At 44.3% G+C, this 17,999-nt stretch overlaps 1 protein-coding gene across 1 annotated transcript; it reads left to right on the forward strand.

The window, feature by feature from the left end:
• The first annotated feature begins 2,580 nt into the window (after positions 1-2,580).
• On the forward strand, positions 2,581-14,689 carry KLF17 (KLF transcription factor 17). Its single transcript, XM_059377076.1, has 3 exons — positions 2,581-2,640; positions 13,240-14,095; positions 14,445-14,689. The coding sequence occupies exons 1-3, from the start codon at positions 2,581-2,583 to the stop codon at positions 14,687-14,689; spliced, it is 1,161 nt and encodes a 386-aa protein (XP_059233059.1).
• The last annotated feature ends 3,310 nt before the right edge of the window (positions 14,690-17,999 follow it).

Raw genomic sequence — 17,999 nt, forward strand, 5'->3', positions numbered from 1 at the left:
ATATGATTCATTCTGCAGGCACAGTCGAGATGCCATGTTGGGAGAAACATTAGTTTATGGAAACTGGGAGAGGTATCACCTGAGAGTCAGAGATGGTCCCAGAAGGCAGTGACACCTGAGCTGAGACCTGAGCAGGTGTTAGTGATAGAGGCACAGCCACTATTTCCCAAGGGCCTGCTCCCAGCCCCACCATGTACTAGTGGCTGGAAACACGACGATAGTCAAGACTCTTCTTACCCAACCTGTTACAAAAGAACAAAAGTCCCCCCTTTCACCAAAGTCCCACTTGCCCATTCGTACTCCGTCTGGGTCCTGTCTTTACTTGAATTATCAATGTCGCTCCTATAATTAAGCTATCTCCTTCAATATCAGTTTCTCTTTATTGGTGGATCCCTGTTTAGCCTCCCTCAATCCTCCTAACTACCATCTTATTTCTTTGCCCCCATTTATAGCAAAACCTCTTTTAAGCACACACACATGCTATGGGGCTAGAACTCACGACACCAAGACCAGTAGTCCCAGGCTCCATCTGCTTTTGTCAGTCACCCATGACTTCCATCTTGTCAAGTCCTGGTTCTTATCTCAGCAACCTTTGATGTGGTGGCACAGTCCCTCTTTTGAATGCACACTTCTCTTGGCTTCCCGAAATATAATCTCCTGACTCCCCTACTTCTCCGTCTGTTACTTCTCAGTCTCCTTGGATGAACTTTCTGTTCTGCTGAAACTTACATGTAGGAGATGCTCAGATTCTGTCCCCAGTCCCTTTATCTAACCAGCTCCTAGCTGATCCCACTTACTCCAATGGCCTTATGACCACCATAAGGTGTTGTGTTGTCAATGCCCAAATTTACATTTAAAACCCCTATCTCTCTCTGAGCACATTTAGTGGACCATCCAAAGTCAGTATGCCTGAAATTGAATTGGTTCAGCTGCCTCCAATCTGCTCTTCTTCTCTTTCCATATTCCCAAACAGGGCAGTCATCACTCAGTTGTTCAAGCCAGTAATCTAGGGGTCATCTTTGTTTCCTCATTTCCTCTCAGCCCTTTACCATTCCAACCCATTACCAAGTTCTTTTCCTTTTCATTCTAAAATATCCTCTAATTGCCATCACCAGCACCCACCAAATACTAACAGCTCCTTCTTGGAGAGCTCCTTTAGCTTGCTTTCTTTCTTTCTTTCTTTCTTTCTTTCTTTCTTTCTTTCTTCCTTCCTTCCTTTCTTCCTTTCTTTCTTTCTTTTTCGTTCTTTCTTTTTTTTTTTTAAGATTTTATTTATTTATTTGACAGAGTCACAAATAGGCAGAGAGGCAGGCAGAGAGAGAGGAGGAAGCAGGCTCCCTGCTGAGCAGAGAGCCCGATGCAGGACTCCATCCCAGGACCCTGAGACCATGACCTGAGCCGAAGGCAGAGGCTCCAACCCACTGAGCCACCCAGGCGCCCTGCTTTAGTTTTCTAACTGGCGTCCCTGCTTTGATCTCATCTCCTATAATCCATAAACCTCAAAGGACCCCAATGATTATTTTAAAAACTTAGATCCTATTAATTTCCAGTTTGAAATCTTTCAGTGGCTTCCCATCACACTTTGAATGAAGTTCAGGCTGCTGTCCAAGACCATTCCCTATCATATCATTCCACTTTCCTCCACACTCACACAGTGGCTGTCCCCCAGTCCCCCTGGGATTCTTCCCGCAAGCCAAGCTCTCTTCTGCTTCAGATTTCTCCAGTCTTCCTATGGGGAGGTCCCTTTCAGGGACTCAGTGCTCAGCTCACATTTTCCTATATCATTTTCTCTGTGGCACTCGCCACCACTTTATTATATTCATTTGCCCTCCCATTTCACATGAAAATTCCTTGAGAGTTAAGACCCTTGGTTCTGTCTTGTTTGCCATTATATCCCTAGTTCCGAAAAACAGTGCAACGCACAGGAGGTACTCAGTAAGAATTCTGGAATAAAGACACCGGCTAGGAAGGTCCCAGAATTTGGTTTGTACACACAAGGGAGAGAGGTACCTGGTTTATAGCAGAGAAGATCCAGGCCGCTGGGAGCTTATGACAAAGAACCCTGACCTGGTGGGGTGCTGGTTATGGTTCTCCTGTCTCCCGTACCCCTGTCTGTAGCTGCCTCCTGCCTCCCGCCCTGGTTTTTCCACTCTGAGGTCTCCAAGGCCTAGAGTCTGCAACCTCAATGTTCTTCCCCCCGCTCGGACCAAAAGGACCAAAAAGAGATGCTCAGACTGAAGGGCCAATGGGGTAAATCGGGTAGAGGCAGACTTCAGACACAAGGTGTGGTGACGGTCTGAGGTCCCCTGTTAGTGACCCTGTTGTGTCCGGGCAGGACCTGGGTGCCCCCTGCAGCGGGGCGGGGTGGGGCGGCTGCTGATGGGTGGGTCTGTGGGTGCGGCCCTTGGCTCCGCCCCCCCGGCTCGGTGAGAAGTAGAAGCTGAGCTAGGCAATTGTGATTGTGGCGTGGTGGTGGCGGGGCGCTTGACCTGCGACGCCGAGCCGGAGCGTCTCAAGCTGTGATCTGGCGTGGGCCTGGACCCGCACGCCGTCCTGATGTGCAGCCCATCCCAGGCTGAGATGGAGCGGGAGGCGGAGATGCAGATACAGTGGCAGCCGCCTCAGCATCAGCTCGTACAGGTGAGTCCAGACGTCAGCCCCAGGGCCGGGCGTCGGGGGGTGGGTGGTGGGTGGAGGGAAGCAGAAATCTGAGGTATCAGAAGTGTGAGGGTAGGGTTGGGAAGGGGAGGGATGGGAGATCGCGGACATAAATGATGTGACGTTTATGCAATTAATATTCACCCAGCGTTAGCGCCTGTGCTGGGCCCTGGGGGTAAAGAGGACCTGGGAACGCCCTGGATACCTGAATATCCAGGAAAGAAGACAGAGTTAGATTTCTGTCAGTAGGAAGCAAGCAGGGAGGAAAAAATTAGTAAGTAGCAGGCCTTTGCCAAGACGTTTGGGTGAGCTTACTGCAGGATACTATGCTATTATATTAATAAGTAGCTGAATGACTGGACACGTACAAATTACTATGAGGGAGAAGAACGGGGGCCACGGGAACAAATAGCAGAGGTCTTTGAGTTGATTTAGGAGGTGGGGAAGACAGCTGAGGATTTGGTCTGGACCTGGGGAACTGGCTAGGTGAAGGGTTTGCAGGGTCCGAGACCAGAGACAGGAAGGGAATCAGCCTTGGGAGGAAGTGAGAGATGGACTTAGAACTAAGGCCAAGAGAGTGATGGGTGAGTGGCCCAAGGGGAGGGAGGCGGAGATCCCACCTAACGAAGGTCCTGCAGGGCCATAGCCCATAGGAAGCCTCTGAGGAATTTAAATGTGATCTGTTGTGATTAGATTTGCATTTTGTAAAGAGTTGCCCTGATAGGTGGGCAGAATTCCAGGTGATTGCTGGAAAGCTGCTGTGATGATCCAAGTGAGAACCAAGGTGGCAGCCTCACTAGGAAGGTGAGGGTGAACGTTGAGAAAACCAAATAGGTCTTGGACATGTTTTGGAGGTGGACACCACAAAAACTGGTCATTAACTTGCATCTAGGCGGTGAAGGAGTCATCGGGGACACCTTATTGGATCTCTGGCCTGCACGACTGGGCAAGAATAGTGACATTTTGTGAGAGAGCAAAGGATGAGAAGAACAGGCTTGCGGGGAGGGGGTGAGTTAGGATGAGTTTTAGAACCAGTCCATTGAGGGATGAGCCTGAGCAGTAGGCAGTTGGAAGATTGCGGAGATTTCTGCCCTGGAGCTACTGGTCTAGAATAAGTGGAATATAAACCTAAATGGATCATTAGCATGAGAAAGATTGCCTGGAAAGTAGGCAGTATGGGAAACCTGTGGAGGTGGTTGAGGAAGAAGGAGAAAAACCAAGAAAGTGTGACAAAATGTGTTCCCAAGGCCGCAGGAGGAAGGCATTTGAAGCAGAGTGTGGTCCGTAGTCTCAGGAGCTCCGGAGAGGTCAAGCAAGAAGGGGTCTGACAAGTGTTTGGATTTAGTGACGCGAAGGTCGTTGATGACCTTCATGAGAGCTGTTTTCTGTGGAGAAATGGGGGCCAAATCGAATTTGGGGGAATAACTAGGCAAGGTAGTGGTGAAGGTGTATATTTTAAGCATTTCCAAAGAAGTCTGCCTGTGAAGGATCATGAAAATAAAAGAGGGCCGTCACTGAGAGGGAGGAAAAGGGGGGCTGAGCGCCCCAGAAATACCCACCTGATAGACATTATCTGGAGCCTGTTATGTGCTTGCTTTATGCGAGCTGCGTATAGTGGTGAATGAGACAGTTTCTCCCCAACCCTTCTAGGGTGAAAGAAAATTATTTTCTTTCATAGTCAGAACATTTTCAAACCTACCAGAATTCTAATTTCTTTTTTAAATTTTTTTATTTATTTTTATAAACATATAATATATATATATTTTTAAGATTTTATTTATTTATTTGACAGAGATCACAAGTAGGCAGAGTCAGGCAGAGAGAGAGGAGGAAGCAGGCTCCCCGCTGAGCTGAGAGCCCGATCTGGGACCCGATCCAAGGATCCTGGGATCATGACCCGAGCCGAAGGCAGAGGCTTTAACCCACTGAGCCACCCAGGCGCCCCAGTATATTTTTATCCCCAGGGGTACAGGTCTGTGAATTGCCAGGTTTACACACTTCACAGTACTCACCAAAGCACATACCCTCCCCAACAGAATGCTAATTTCTTAATATCATCTTAAATGTAATTTGTTTTCAGATTTCCCTAGTTGTGCCTAAAATGTGCTTTACAATACTATGTCCAAACCAGGATCTGGTTTAAAACCACACGCCACATCTGGTTGTTCAATCTCTTGAGTTTCTTTGAAATTAGAGTAGTTTTCTTTTTTCCAGACTGACTTTCCATTTTTCATGATCCTGTCTTTGGTCTTGTGGGCTCTTCTTCTTCCGGATTTATCATCTTGCATTCTCCTGGTATAATTTAGCTTGATCCTCTGGCTCTTGGATCCATTTCTAAACTGAACTTAGACCTTAAGCTTCATTGGATTCCTGAAGAAGGTCTCATGGGTATGGTAGACTCCTTCTTCATCAGAGATGAATCTGGATCCCCACGTTTGGGTCACACTAGGCTTGGCCCTTGAATTAAGTTAGTGAAAAGCCTGATTGATCTCCTGATTCAAACTTAACTTTTAGCCTTGTGGTCAGAAAGTAATCTGTGTAACATTATCTTGGATAGATCCAAATGCGCGGTTCCCCACCAATCAGTCACCTATTGGTGTCAACCAAATGTTAATTTTTCCTTAATCGAAAGTTTTTTTTTTTTAAATTTTTTTTTAAATTTATTTAACAGACAGAGATCACAAGTAGGCGGAGAGGCAGGCACAGAGACGGGGGGAAGCAGGCTCCCTGCTCAGCAGAGAGCCCGATGTAGGGCTCGATCCCAGGACCCTGGGACCATGACCTGAGCCGAAGGCAGAGGCTTAACCCACTGAGCCACCCAGGCACCCCCCTTAATTGAAAGTTTTATGAAGGGTTGTAAAATAATGATTTTCCAATTCTACCACTCCTTTTACATTTATTAGTCTGTGTTCTTCTGTAAAGCAGGATTTTTCTTAAACCATTGGACTCTTCTGGTGATTTTGAAATGTTTCCTACCAGAAAGAGATTAAAAAAAACACTTAATTTTCACTTCAAATCACAATGTTCAAAGCTTCTGTTAAAACGAGTAGTCATTATTCTTTTTGATTCTCAAATTGTCACAAGTTTGGCCAGTAGGACCTTTTTTAGACATTTAAAGTGGTAAAATCTACATAACAAAAATATCATTATAACCATGTTTAAGTGTATAATTAGTGGCATTAGTCATACCACATTTCTGTGCGACCATCCCCACTATTAATCCTCACAACTTTTTTCATCTTCCCAAATTGAAACTCTTTTATTTTTATTTTTTAAATTTAAATTTAATTAATGAACATATGACGTATTATTTGTTTTAGGGGCTGTAATTCATCAGTCTTCTATAATACCCAGTGCTCATTACAACCGGGGACACCGTCCCATGTCCATCACCCAGTTCCCCCATCCCTCCATGTAGCAACCCTCAGTTTGTTTCCTTTAAGAGTCCCCTGTGGGGGGCGCCTGGGTGGCTCAGTGGGTTAAGCCTCTGCCTTCAGCTTGGGTCATGGTCCCAGGGTCCTGGGATCAAGCCCCACCGTTGGGCTCTCTGCTCAATGGGGGGCCTGCTTCCCCCTCTCTCTCTCTGCCTACTTACGATCTCTCTCTCTCTGTCAAATAGATTAATATCATTAAAAAAAAAAAAAAGAGTCTCCTGCAGTTTTTCCCTCCCTTCACTATGTTCCTCTGCCTTCCAAACTGAAACTCTTCAACCAATAAAAAGTAACTTCCCAATGCCAGCCTGCCCATATCCCTGACAGGCAATCACCATTCTACTTTGTCTCTTTGAATTTGACTTCCTTAAATATCTCCTATGAATGGAACCATACATTTTTTTTTGTCCTTTTGTGACCAGCTTATTTGACTTAGCTTAATGTCTTCCAGGCTCATTCATGTTGAAGTATGTATCAGAATTTCCTCTTTTTTTTTTTTTTAAAGGCTGAATAATAGAACATTTTAGGTATATGCCCCAGTTTGTTCATCCGTTCATCTGCTGATAGACACTTTGGGTTGCTTCTACATTTTGGCTTTGATGAATTCTGCTGCCCCGAATATGGGCATACAAATACCTGTTTCAGTCCCTGCTTTCAATTCTTGTAGGGAGATACCAGAAGTGGAATTGTTACATCATAAAGTAATTTTATTTTTAATTTGTTGAAGGGCTGTCCTACTCTTTTTTCCATAGTGGCTGCACCATTTTACATTGCTGCCATCAGTGCACGAGGGTTCTAATTTTTCCATGTCTTGCCATCACTATGGGGTTTTTTGTTTTTGTTTTTGGTAACAATCAAACGGGTGTGAAGTGGTATCACATTGTGGCTTTGGTTTGCATTTCCCTAATGGCTGGTTATGTTGAGCATCTTTCATTGGTTTATTGGACATTTGTATATCCTTGGAGAAAAGTCTAGTTAAGTCCCTTGCCCATTTTTGAATTGGGTTGTTTGTTTTGGGTTAAGTTCTAGGAGCTCCCTATATCTTCCAGATATTAGTCTCTGTTAGATATGTGATTTGCAGATGTATTCTCCCCTTCTGCGGGTTGCCCTTATAACTCTGCTGGTGGTGTCTTTTGATGCACAAAAGATTTTAATTTGATGAAATTCAGCTTCTCTTTTCTTCTTCTGTTGCCATGCCTTTAGTTTCATATCCGAGAAATCATTACCAAATCCAACGTCATGAAGCTTTCCCCTTATGTTTCTTCTAAGAGTTATAGTTTAGCTCTTGTGTGGAGGTCTTTGATCCATTTTGAATCAATTTTCATATGTAGTATTAAGTAAAGGCCTTTCATTCTTTGGCACGTGGATATCCCGCTTTGCCAGCACCATTTATTTAAAAGGCTGTCCTTTCCTCCATTGAACGATCTAGGCACCCTTGTTGAAAATCATTTGATCATATGTATGGGGGTTTATTTCTGGGCTCTATTCCTTTTGTTGATGAATAGGTCTATAGTTAATGCCAATATTACATTGTTTTGATGACTTAGCTTTGTAGTAAGTTTTGAAATCAGGAAGTGTGAATTTTCCAATTTTGTTCTTTTTCAAGATTGTTTTTGGCTATTTGGGGTCCCTTGCAATTCCATATGAATTTTAGGGGGTAGATTATTCTTGCAAAAAAGGTATTTTGGTAAGAGGTTGTATGGAATATGTAGGTTATTATACTTAGCATTGACATCATAACTATTAAAGTCTTACAATCCAGGAACACTAAGATGTGTCTCCGTTTATTTTGTCTTTAATTTCTTTCAGTAATATTTTGTAGTTTTCAGTGATTAAGTTAACCTCCTTGGTTATTTCTAAATATTTAATTCTTTTTGATGCTATTATCCATTAAATTGATTTTGTAATTCCCTTTACAGATAGTTTATTGTCAGTGGATAGAAACAACTGATTTTTGTGTATTGAATTTGAATCTTTTTTATTTTTTAATTGATTTTTATTTTTATTTTTTTAAAGATTTTATTATTTATTTGTCAGAGAGAGAGAAAGACAGAGAGAGAGCACATAAGCAGGCAGAGTGTCGGCAGGCAGAAGCGGAGAGAGAAGCAGGCTCCGAGCAAAGAGCCTGATGCAGGACTTGATCCCAGGACCCTGGAATCATGGCCTGAGCCGAAGGCAGTTGTTTAACCGATTGAGCGATCCAGGCATCCCCAATTTTTTTTTTTAATTTGAATTTTACTTAGTTAACTTACAGTACAATATTGGTTTCAGGAGTAGAATTCAGGGACACCTGGGTGTCTCAGTCAGTTAAACGTCTGCCTTCAGCTTGGGTCATGATGCCAAGGTCCTGGAATCAAGTCCATGGTCGTGCTCCTTGCTCAGTGGGGAGCCTACTTCTCCCTCTGCCTGCTGCTCCCCTTGCTTAAGTGCTCTTGCTCTCCCTATGACAAATATATAAAATCTTTAAAAAAAGTAGAATTCAGTGATTCATATGACTGAATATATATAATATATAATTACATATAACATCCCGTGCTCATCACAAGTGCCCTCCTTAATACCACCCAACTAGCCCATCCCCACCACCTCCCTGCCCTCAAACCTCAGTTTGTTCTGTCTCAGTAAGAATCTCTTATGGTCTGTTTCCCTCTCTCCTTTTTTCCCTGCTTCCCATTTGTTCACTGTTTCCTTTTTTTGTTGTTGTTCTTTAAAGATTGATTTTTGAGAGAGAGAGAGAGAACACTGGCAGGAGAGTAATAGAGGGAGCAGGAGAAGTAGTCTCCTGACTGAGCAGGGAGCCCGATGTGGGGCTCCATCCCAGGACCCAGATATCATAACCTGAGCCAAAGCAGACACTTAACCAACTGAGCCACACAGATGCCCTGTTTTCTTTCTTAAATTCCACACATGAATGAGATTATATGGTAATTTGTCTTTCTCTGACTAATTTCATTTAGTGTAATACACTCTAGGTCCATCCACATCATTGCAAATGGCAGGATTTTTTTCTTTCCTTTTCCTTTTTCTTTCTTTAAGAGAGGAAGAGGGAGATGGGGAAAAGGGCAGAGGGAGAGGGAGAGAGAGAATCTTAAGCAAGTTCCACACCCAGTGCAGAGACCCATCTGGAGCCTGATCTCATGACCCTGAAGTCATGACCTGAGCTGAAGTGAAGAGTCAATCACTTAACTGACTGAGCCACACAGGTACCCCCAAGATTTCATTCTTTTTGATGGCTGAGTAATATTCCACTGTGTGATTGAGATAGATATATATCCCCCAATTTTGGCTGTTGTTGCTAATGCTGATATAAACATGGGGTGCACGTACCCGTTTGAATCTGTATTTTGTGTACTTTGGGTGAATACCCAGTAGTGCAGTTGCTGGGTCATAGGGTAGCTCTATTTTTAACTTTTTGAGGAACCTCCATACTGTTCTACTGAGTGGCTGTTCCAGTTTGCATTCCCACAACAGTGCAAGAGGATTTCCCTTTCTCAGCATCCTCGCCAACACCTGTTGTTTCTTCTCTTGTTAATTTTAGCCATTCTGACAGGTGTGAGATGGTATCTCATCCTGGTTTTGGTTTGTATTTCCCTGATGCTGAATGATGGTGAGCATCTTTTCATGAGTCTGTTAGCCTTCTGGATGTCTTCTTTGGAAAAGTATCTACTCATGCCTTGAATTTGAATCTTACTACTTATGGGGTGCCTGGGTGGCTCAGTTGGTTAAGTGTCTGACTCTTGGGTTCAGCTCAGTCATGATCCTCAGGGTCATGGGATGGAATCCTGAGTTGGGCTCCACACTCAGTGCAGTCTGCTTGAGATTATCTCCCTCTTCCTCTACCCCTCTCTGACACATGTGTTTACTCACTCTCTCAAATAAATAAATAAATAAATAAACAATCTTTTATAAAATGACTCTTACTACTGAATTTGTTAGTTTTAACAGGTGTATGTGTAATCCTTTGGTTTTCCACATATATGATCATATCATCTGGGAACAGACACTTCACTTCTTTTCCAATACAGGTGCCTTTTGTTTTTCTTATCTGATTGCTCTGGTTAGAACTTCCAATACAATGTGAAATAAAAATGGTCAAAGTGGGGATGCCTGGGTGGCTCAGTCGGTTTAGCTGCTGCTTTCAGCTCAGGTTGTGATCTCAGAGTCCTGAGATCAAGCCCCACATGGGGGGAGGGGGGATCTTTGCTCAGCAGGGAGCCTGCTTCTCTCTCGGCCACCTGCCACTCTGTCCACTTGTGCGCACGTGCTCTCTCTCTCTCTCTCTCCCTGGCAAATAAATAAATAAATAAATAAATAATAAAAAGGTATAGGGGCAGAACATTTTTTTAAAAAATGGTCAAAGTGGCCATCCTTGTTTTCTTGATCTTAAAGAGCCTTCAGTCTTTCATCATGAATATGCTATAAGCTATGGGTTTTTCATAAATGCCTTTTATCAACTTGGAAGTTTCTTTCTATTCTTTGTTTTTTTGAGTTTTTTCCTTAATCACGAAAGGGTATTGTATTGTTTCAAGTGCTTTTTCTGCTTTCTCCCCCCTTTATTTTACTTTGATTTTCAGATGCTGAATCAGCCTTGTCTTCCTGGAATAAATTCCACTTGGTTATGTTGTATAATCTGATTAATATGCTGGTGGATTTGGTTTGCTGAATTTTTTTTAAAGGATTTTTTTGGTATCTGTATTCATGAAAGATGTTGTTTAGTTCACTTGTGATGTCTTTGCCTGGCTTTGGTATCAAGGCAATGCCGGAATGAGGTAGCAAGTATTCCCTCTTCTTCAATTTTTTGAAAGAATTTGAGAAGCATTGATATCCTTCCTTTAATATTTAGAATTCACCATAAACCATCAAGTTCAGGGTTTTTCTTTGTCCTAGAGGGTTTTGATTACTGATTCAGTCTCTTTACTAGTTATGGGTCTGTATAGATTTTCTACTTCTTCATGATTCAGTGTTTGGTAGATTTTTGTCTTTGTAGGTATTTATCCATATCATTTAGGTTATCCAAACTGTTGGAATGAAATTGTTCATAGTACTCTCATAATCTTTTTCGTTTCTGTAAAATGGGTAGTAATGTCCTCGCTTTCACATTTTTCTTGGCCAGTCTAGCTAAAGGTTTGGCAATTTGTTAATCTCTCTGAAGAACCAGTTCTTGGTTTCATTGATATTTTTTCTAATATTTCCTTCCTTCTGCCAGCTTTGGGGTTAGTTTGTTCTTTTTTTTAGTTCCTTAAGGTGTAAAGCTAGATGTTGAATTGAGATTTTTTTTATTATTATAAGCATTCACAGCTACAAATTCCCTCTTGGGAGGGAAAATGTACAGAATATTTCCTATTGAAATTCACCGTTATTTTTGCTTAATTTATTCTGATTTTAAATTAATTAACTAATTAATTATGAAAGATTTTATCTATTTATTTGACAGAGAAACAGTGAGAGAGGGAACATAAGTGGGGGTAGAGGGTGAGGGAGAAGCCGGCTTCCTGCTGAACAGGGAGCACGCGGGGCTCAATCCTAGGACCCTGAGATCATGACCTGAGCTAAAGGCAAAAGCTTAACAACTGAGTCCCTGAGGTGCCTCTACTCTGATTTTTAAAATGGCATTTTTCACTTGCTGAAAATCCCAATTTCTTAAAATATTATTTTGAAACTATTTTAATGAAAAATAACAAACAGAGAAGTGGATATAAGTGTACAGCCTAATGGATGATTACACAGTGAAGATCTGTGAAACACTGCCACCACTGCAGAAGCCCCCTCCATGCCCCTTATCATTGTCTCCCCTGCTCCCCTCTAATATAACTTGTTATCTGGACATAACTTCTTTGAATTCCGCTATCTCTGTTCTGTGATGTTTCTGTAATTGGTGTAAAAGCCGGAATTGCTTTCTTAAGTTTGCTTTCTTTTTGTGTGTGTGCGTGAACGATGCTCATTTTTCCTTGATCTGTGGCAACATTTTTCCCAGTCAATTTCTTTAAGATTTTATTTATTTATTTGAGAGAGAGAAAGAAAGTGGGAGAAGCAAGTGCCTGAGCCTGAGTTGGGGTAGGGGTGTGTGTGCAGAGGGAGAAGGAGAAGCAGTGGGGGAGGGACAGAGGGAGAAGATGCTGGGATCCATCCAAGGACCCCCTGGGATCATGACCTGACCTGAAGGCAGATGCTTAACCAACTGAGCCACCCAGGAGCCCTGATTTATTTTGTTTGTTTGTTTTGGTTTTTTGAGATTGCAATATTCAATTTCTCTTGGTGTTTTAGTATCTTCTGTGGATACTGTATTTTTTACTTACGTTTTGGTTTTCTTATTTGAATGGATTGGCCTTTTCTGGACTGTCACAGTGGAGGGATAGATGGGAAACTATTCATTAAGATAGTTTCAAAATAATATTGTGAGAAATCAGGATTTTCAGCAAGAGCTCTCTCTAATGCTACAGTGATGGACAGCTTTAAAAATATTTCCTGGATCTTGTCCTGTTTCAAGAGGTTCTACTGCCCATCTCTTCTTTATTTCCCTTTACACCAGTCAGTCTTCCAGGAATACCGCCTCTTGACTTCCAAGCTCATCTCCTACCCTTGTTAAAAATCGTCCTCTTTTCCTTACCTCCTCCGGTGTTGATCTCAGACTTGTCCTCTGCAGTTCCAACTCAGTTCAGACCCTCTTCTGTAAGTAAATATTTGCAGATGCTTTCTAAGTTTGACTAGAGTCATGACCCATCTGAACCCTCAATTCTTCCCACTCTTGTGGCTTTCTGCACTTAGGCTAATTTTGTATGTTCTTTCACCCTTACACTTAAAGATATCTTTGAAGGTTTTCTCAGACTTTTACTGAAGCTATAGGCTATAGGCTAAAATATAGAATATTTTATTTGCTCTCTTGGTTCTTTTTTTTTTGACATGAACATGACACGGAGGAAAAGTGGCATGTGTCCCGTCCAGGCTTCCACTGTGCTCCTGTCAGCTAGACTTGCTTCTTAGAAAGTCCACCCAGGAGAATGGCCTGGTGCTGGGATAATTCAGGCAAAAGATCTTGGAGGCTGGATAAGGGTGGAGTCTGGAGATGGGAAAGAGGGATTGGAGTTGGGAAGGAGGGACATGTGGAATTGGAATTTGAACTAGGGGTGAATTTCACTTCTCTCTCTTCAAGGATACTGAGAAGTCAATGTCCATCTTGGACATGTCTCCATCTCCTAGACGCAGTGGAATGCATACCTCTTGGAATGATGGCACATCAGGCATTCACTACTTCCTTCCGTGCACAGAGCTGGAGAGGATCCCTTTGGCCTTAGCTGAGGCTCCCAGGCAGAATGCAAGTGAAACGGGGCCACAGTTCAGTATGATGCTGCCTGAGCATGGTGTGAGCTACTGCTCCCAAGTGACTCGCACTCCTTCCCAGATGATTTACTGTGAGGGAATGTCTCCCTCCCAGCCAGGCATGGTGATTTTCAGGGGGCCCCAGATGATGCCCTTAGGAGAGCCCAGTACTCCAGGGGTGGCCATGACCTTTGGTGGGAATCTAAGGATGCCCCGCAGTGGGCCTCCAGTTTCAGCTCCCAGTGGAATCTCAGTGACATCCCACATCAATGTTCCATCAATGCCTTATTCTGGCCCCCCCACAGTACCTTCTAACAGAGACTCTTTAACACCTAAAATGTTACTGGTCCCAACCATGCCTTCTACTGAGACCCAGGCAATGCTTCCTTCTTTGACTCAGATGTTGCCCCCTAAAGAACCCCATGACTTTAGGATGAGCCCAGCTGGGTCCCCATCATTTCTGGCTTTAGAATCCCAGGACTCTCTCAGCCAGCCAGGCTCCCAGGAAGACCCCTTACCCAAGCAGCGCATGCATGCCCCCCTGAAAGCAGAGCGGAACTCCAGGTCCCAGGAAAGGGCTCTCAGGAGGAGATCCCCGGTTTCAAGGCCTTACTGCTGCCAATATGAAAGCTGTGGAAAAGCTTATACTAAGCGCTCCCACCTTGTGAGTCACCAACGCAAACACACAGGTGAATGAGGTGTTCATATAGGTGGGATAAGGTTGGGTGGGGTAGAGGAGTCTCTGGGCTTTAGATTTGTGCTAGACCACTGGTTTGTAATGGCTTGGGATTAGCTTGTTATCTTTCAAGCTTGGGGTCAAACTGTATTGGCCCCACCAATGTGCTTTCCTGCTACCTAGTGTGACCATGCCAAAATCATGGGACTGCTGGTCTTGTTGCCTCCTTACTCCTTTCCCTTGGTTTTCTCTTGGTTTCTCAACCTTGACTGCTCTTCCTCAATAGAGTCAGACCCCTTTCTAAGCACCTGCTGGCATGTTCTTCTACTTAATTTCTTCTGTCCCTTGTCACCTCCCCACAGGTGAGAGGCCCTATAAATGCATGTGGGAAAGCTGTATGTGGTCTTTTTTCCGTTCTGATGAGCTTGGACGACATATGCGGATACACACCAGATACCGACCACATAGATGTGATCAATGCGGCCGACAATTCATGAGATCTGACCATCTCAGGCAACACCGAAGGATTCACCAACGGGTGCCAGGATCCCCAGACCTCCAGGCCAGCAGTGGACAGATGGCTGGTCCTCCTGCTGCTGGTCTTTAGATGAATCTCCTCTCCTCATCTTGGTTTCTCTACCCAGATCTCGCCTGCCTCTGACCAGATAGTCTTCAGTAGGAATAGGCTTCGATGAAGACAGAGAAAGATTATGAGGTGGTGTTAAAGCCTATATGAGCTCTGGACCCAGTCAGAGACTCCTTGGAACTGTCTTGCGTGCCCTCGCCTCTCTGGGGCCACCTACTTTTGCCAAGGTTAGCCACATGGGAAAGCGAAGGAAAGTAGAGATTGGGAGCTTTATCCAAAAGCTCTTTATCTTGTGTCACTGCCCAGCCTGAAACTCTTCAGCTACTTTCCTTCACCTGCTACATAAAATCCAACTTCCTTATCTTGGTCTTCTATAGTTTCCAGAACCAGACTATGTTTAAATCCTGAATTTACTTACCACTTACTAGCCATGTGACCTGGGAAAAGGTGTTTGGTCACTATGCCATGTTTCCTCATCTGGTACACAAGAAAAACAGTGTTGGACTGTTTTGGACCCATCTTAGGTACTGAATCAGATTCTCTTTGGCACTCACCAGCCACATGTCCAGAGATTGTTTCTCCTATAGCTTCGAGACTTGGATGGAATGCCACACTGCAGGGCATGGGATCTGGCATCTCAGGTTGCTATATTAGCGGCCCAGAAGTGTGGGGGAGTAAATGCTCCTGAAATAACATTTAATTAATGGGAGATGGGAGAGACTCAGGCGGATCAAGTACCTTCTTCCCTCCCTTTCCTCGGGAGCTGCAAGGTACTGTTTCTCCAATGGGAGGATTGCCCGAGTAGCCATTGGACACACCTGCTGTGTTTCTTCAAGGCTTGTCATGAAGCAGGACCCAACTACTATCAGTTTGCATTACCATCAGTTCTTCCCTGCCTTGCTTCCCTTTTCTCACTCGGTGTCCTGGGTTTGCACCTCTCAAATAAAACATAAGTACTTAGTTCTTGTTTCAGGCTCTGTTTTCTAGGTGACTTGGGGTGGAGGACAGAAGACTGGGGCGGAGAAGGACAAAGCCTACTGTAACTTCCTCTTCTCCCCTAACCGCTACCTGGGCTACCAAATACCAGGTATTAATGGCTCTGTCCTGCCCTTTTCCCTCCTGTAGGGTTGAGAGCATAATAGCTATCCTGAGTATTCAGGTGGTTTTGAGTCTCATTTCTAGACTTCTCAGCCAGCCATTCCACTGGCTGGCAAACTAAGAGGGACTTGCCTAAACTCAGGTGGCAGAGCTGGGATCCCAATCAGAATTGGGATTGTTGCCGAACACTGCCAGGTGATAGCCACAGAGATATGAATCAGGTCCTGTGGCCAAGGGATCATCTTGATCTAGGGGCTGAGAAGTCCACCTAGGTGTGGTGGCCATGGAGAGGAGGAACACCTAAAGGGAAGGTCAGAGAGGCTTTCTGGAGGAGGTCACCCTTGAGCTCAGTGAGTGTATGTAATATTTAGTAATCCCTTAAGTGTTGGAATAAACTGAGCAGGTGAATGAAGAGAAAAGAATTCCAGACAGATTGCTAGACCAACACAACTGCTCAGAGGAGAGTCAAACCAGCAAGCTTCTATTCATTCAACAAACGTTCTTTGAGTCCACTACAGAAGCATCAGAGCTGTGGGGACTCATGGTGGAGAGCACAGGAACAATGGAAGGGTGTGTCAGGGAAGAAAGACTTCCTCAAAAGGAGGTGCCTGAGCCAGTCCTGAAGGACTCATGGGCCTTAGCCAGACCTCAATTTCCTGGATATCTACCCTTGGTCATATCCTATGTTGGACACTAAGGACTCAGAGCATGACAGTACCTTGCTGTGGGCCATCAAGACCACAGTTAAACATTCTGAAAGCACTCAGTGTTGCCAAGAAGAGCCGCCAAATCTCAGGGGGCTCAAATTTATTCCGGGCATTGTGGAAGCCCCACAGGTAGAGTGACACCTGTGACCGACCCCCATCCCCACCCTTACCTCCTCCTGCATGGCCACCTTGGTCTGTTACCTTGGTAGCCCCGGTGTACCTGCACCAGGCATTCAGTGCCTTCCACCCAAACTCTTGAGTGGGGGGAGTGGACATGATAAATAAGGGAAGGGGTGCTTGATTGGGACCCAATGCGTGGCCTCAGGTCTCAAGAGCCCAAAGTATCTCTCATTCCCACCTGGGCACCGGGTCCCTTCTGTGAAGCAGAACATCTCAAGGTCAGTGGGCCAGCACGGGTCTCCATTCCCTGCCCTTCCTGGCTCATACACATGGCTGCTGGTAGGGTCAGAAGGCCAGATTGCTTGTTGGGAGGTAAGAGCGAGGTCTGTTGGTGACCCATCACTTTCACCAAGGAATGGAACTGGAAGGAGCCAGAGAGGGCAGGGGTGTGCCAGACACTATAGAGTTGGGCAACAAGGGGCCCTGCCCTTGTGGAGGTCACAATCTAGTGGAGGAAGGACAACAGACATTTGGAATGCAATGAGGACAAATACCAGGGACTTGCATGTAAGAGGACAAGGGTTTGGAAGGCATTCCCTTGGGAAATAGGGTTTGAGCTCAGTGGTAAGGACTAACTAAGAGGAAGATAAGGAGGTGAGGAAGTTACTGGAAGGGAAAAAGTTTACAGGTTACCTTATCGCAGACCTTGGCTAAGCCTTTCCCAGAATTATCTTGTTCAACACCAGGTAGTATGGGTGGGGTAAAGGCTTTGTGGGCTCCAGAGTGAGATTAATAGATTTTGAATCCTGCCACTGCCATTTTCTGCCCATGTGGCCTTGGGCAATTTCCTTATCTCTGCACCAGATAGCAAGTGGGGCAAGATTGACACCTTCCAACTGATGAGAGAATTAGTCGTGATTGTTCCTTCTGCTTAAGGGGAAGGGATCATTCCAGGGGAGAGTGGCAGAGAGTGGATGGTGGCTGGGACAGGGTGTGACCTGAGAGTAGTAGAAGGGTTTAAGAGATAAAATCAGCCCCGGGATAGTTGGATCTGGTTGGCTAGGAAGAGGTCAAGGATAGCTCCCAGGTTAATAGCTTGTGTTCGTGTTCGAAGTGACGGGAAGGAGAATGGATGAAGTTTATTTTTCTGTATTTTTATTATTGATGTCAATCATGTGCAAAAAAGTTTGCTTATATACAGTTTAACGTATTTGCCCTTTAGGCCACTTAAAAAAGAAGCACACACTAATAACATTTGATGCCTCGGTGCTCCCCTCTGACCAGGGGCCTCATCCTCTACTGAGGTAACCACTATCCTGAATTTTGGTGAATTTGTGTTTGTTTTTGTTTTTACCATATGTATATATTCTTAAACCCTATAATGATTTGTTTTATGTGGTTTCGAA

Source organism: Mustela nigripes, chromosome 14, assembly GCF_022355385.1.
Source record: "Mustela nigripes isolate SB6536 chromosome 14, MUSNIG.SB6536, whole genome shotgun sequence".
Classification (NCBI taxonomy): domain Eukaryota; kingdom Metazoa; phylum Chordata; class Mammalia; order Carnivora; family Mustelidae; genus Mustela; species Mustela nigripes.